At 48.6% G+C, this 2,252-nt stretch overlaps 1 protein-coding gene across 1 annotated transcript in view; it reads left to right on the top strand.

Moving 5' to 3' along the window:
• The window catches only part of pparda (peroxisome proliferator-activated receptor delta a), a gene marked incomplete in the record, with an annotated part of 21,196 nt that overhangs the window by 8,437 nt on the left and 10,507 nt on the right, over window positions 1-2,252 (top strand). The window contains 1 exon segment of the mRNA XM_062546130.1: window positions 484-625. Within this exon segment, the coding sequence (XP_062402114.1) occupies window positions 484-625 (142 nt within the window).

The following is a 2,252-nucleotide window of genomic DNA, read 5'->3' as shown; positions in this document are numbered from 1 at the left end:
TGTCAACAACAATTTTGATAACATGAAGGGGTATTTTTCATGGGGAGAAGGTAAAGCAAACAGAAAGCTTGACACCTGAGCTTGTGCAACTGAGAGTGTGTTGACTCTCATTGCGATTTTTTCCCCCCCTCGTTGTTGTTGTGTCCAGCAGGAATGGCGATGGAGTTGGCATGACGGGGGAGCCGGGGACCACGTAGCGACGGCACCCGCTTCAGAGCCATGGAAGAGTCCTGGACGTCAGTGTTGACGGCCAACCCGAACGAAGGCCCCAAGCTGTGGGGCGAAGCCGGCGGCAGGGAGAAGCCCAACGGAAAGCTGTCTCCGCCCAGCCAACAGTCGTCCCCGGGGCAGCCCGAGGAGGAGGCGGGCCCGGACGACAAGATGGAGCAGGGGAGCACCGGGGAGGACAGCAGCTGGCTGGAGGCCTCGCCGGAGCAGGACCGGGAGCAGGACCGGGAGCAGGAGCAGGAGCAGGAGAAGGAGAAGGAGCAGGAGAAAGAGCAGGGCTCAGACAGTGGGGCGCAGAATGGGCACGCGGGCGAGGAGGACCTGCAGGAGAAAGGCAGCTCTGGCACCAGCGCCAGCCACAGCACGGGCAGCCCTGCGCCCTCCAGCAGTGGCACAGGTGAGACGATACCAGCTGAAGCCACTGCCCCAACCCCTCACCCTACATCTAGTCCTAACCGTAAGCCGGCCTCCACACTGACTCACTCGTTTCACCTCCACAAGTACTTAAGTGTTCCAAAGTAGTTAGTGGGGTAGAATGTGTGCATGTTGTTGCTATGATATGTAAGCGCCTCATGATTTTAGAAGCTTTTTTCCCTACTTGCGCCCAGCTTTTATAGATGTGAGACATGTTGCACAGGTCTGTTGCATTGTTCCACAGGGAAATAATTGAATCGGAGATCCTGGAGTTGAGAAAAGCATGTCAGTCTGAACAGCCCCTAACTCTACTCGTAGCACTCATACTGTGCATACTGTTCATTTGTTCACACTTTTATCCACAGCAACTTACAGCACAGTACAGATGTGCTGTCCACTGGGTTTCAATCCGTGTTCCACTGTATAGGATGTTAAAACCTCTCGGTTAACATACAGAAGAGCGTACAATACCGCACACAAATCATTGGGTTGAGCCCAATGACAACCTATAATCCCTAGTGCTGCACTAAGTCATCTTTAGTGATGTGTACGTACAGCCATAACTCTTAACCTACTCTCATCTCATTAACCTACTGTACAGTCACCCATAACCTCCTCAACTAGTCAGCTGAGTCTCATCATCATAACCTATAACCTCTTTACACAGGGCTTAAAACTTCTTAGCCACTGTGTGCACACGTAGGCAGGGCTGTCCTAAGATTTTAAAAATAGTTGTTTATCTATAATGGCTTTGGAGATTGCTGATAACGTCACACACAGAAGTTTACCTTGTCGTAAGACCTGTTTTACACACACACACGCGCGCACGCTCGTGAAAACGACTGATGTTAATCTGCAGTGCCGTGCCTCGGTATTGTAGTTTATGTGAGACAGAGGTTGCTGTTAGTCATGTCACGCCAAAGCTCAGACAGCTCAAGCTCTGGCTCCCCTTCCTCAGAAGGTCTCTGCCAGCTGACTGAAATAAGAAGCCTTTCCTTCACCTTTGCCCCACACTGGGACGAGCGCTCCTTTAGTCCCCTCTGCAGGCTAGCAGGGAGATCATGGGGACCAGTACAGTGTAGGGCTGTGCAATTAATCGAACTAATCGATTAATCGTGATTATGACTTCCAACAATTACGAAAATAGCCTAATCGAAATATAATGATTATTTTTGCTACATTCAGTTTCATAACAATGCTCTCCTTTTCCTTGAGTTGTATATATTTTTTCCTGTTGGATTATATTTAACGATCAATTTAACAAATTTAGTCCATTTTAAAAGTCAATTTTGAATATGGATGATCCAAAATCACTGAGTAATCACGTTTAATAATCGTGATCTCAATATTGAACAAAATGATCGTGATAATGATTTTTACCATAATCGAGCAGCCCTGGTACAGTGTATTGAGGGTGTCAGGATCAGTTCAGGCTAGCAGGGAGACCTGGAAGACCAGTACACAGTGTTGCCAGATTGGGGGGCGGGTGCCCGCCCAATTGGGCTTCTTTTGACTTTGGGGGAAAAATAACCTTTAGGCGGGCAAATACATTTTTTAGTTACATGGTTCTCTCTGACAAAATCGTTGTTTGGGCGTTGTTTTTCGTGGGT

This window comes from Sardina pilchardus, chromosome 9, assembly GCF_963854185.1.
Source record: "Sardina pilchardus chromosome 9, fSarPil1.1, whole genome shotgun sequence".
Classification (NCBI taxonomy): Eukaryota; Metazoa; Chordata; class Actinopteri; order Clupeiformes; family Clupeidae; genus Sardina; species Sardina pilchardus.
Note: the sequence above shows the minus strand (reverse complement) of the source record. Positions and strands in the feature narration are given on the sequence as shown.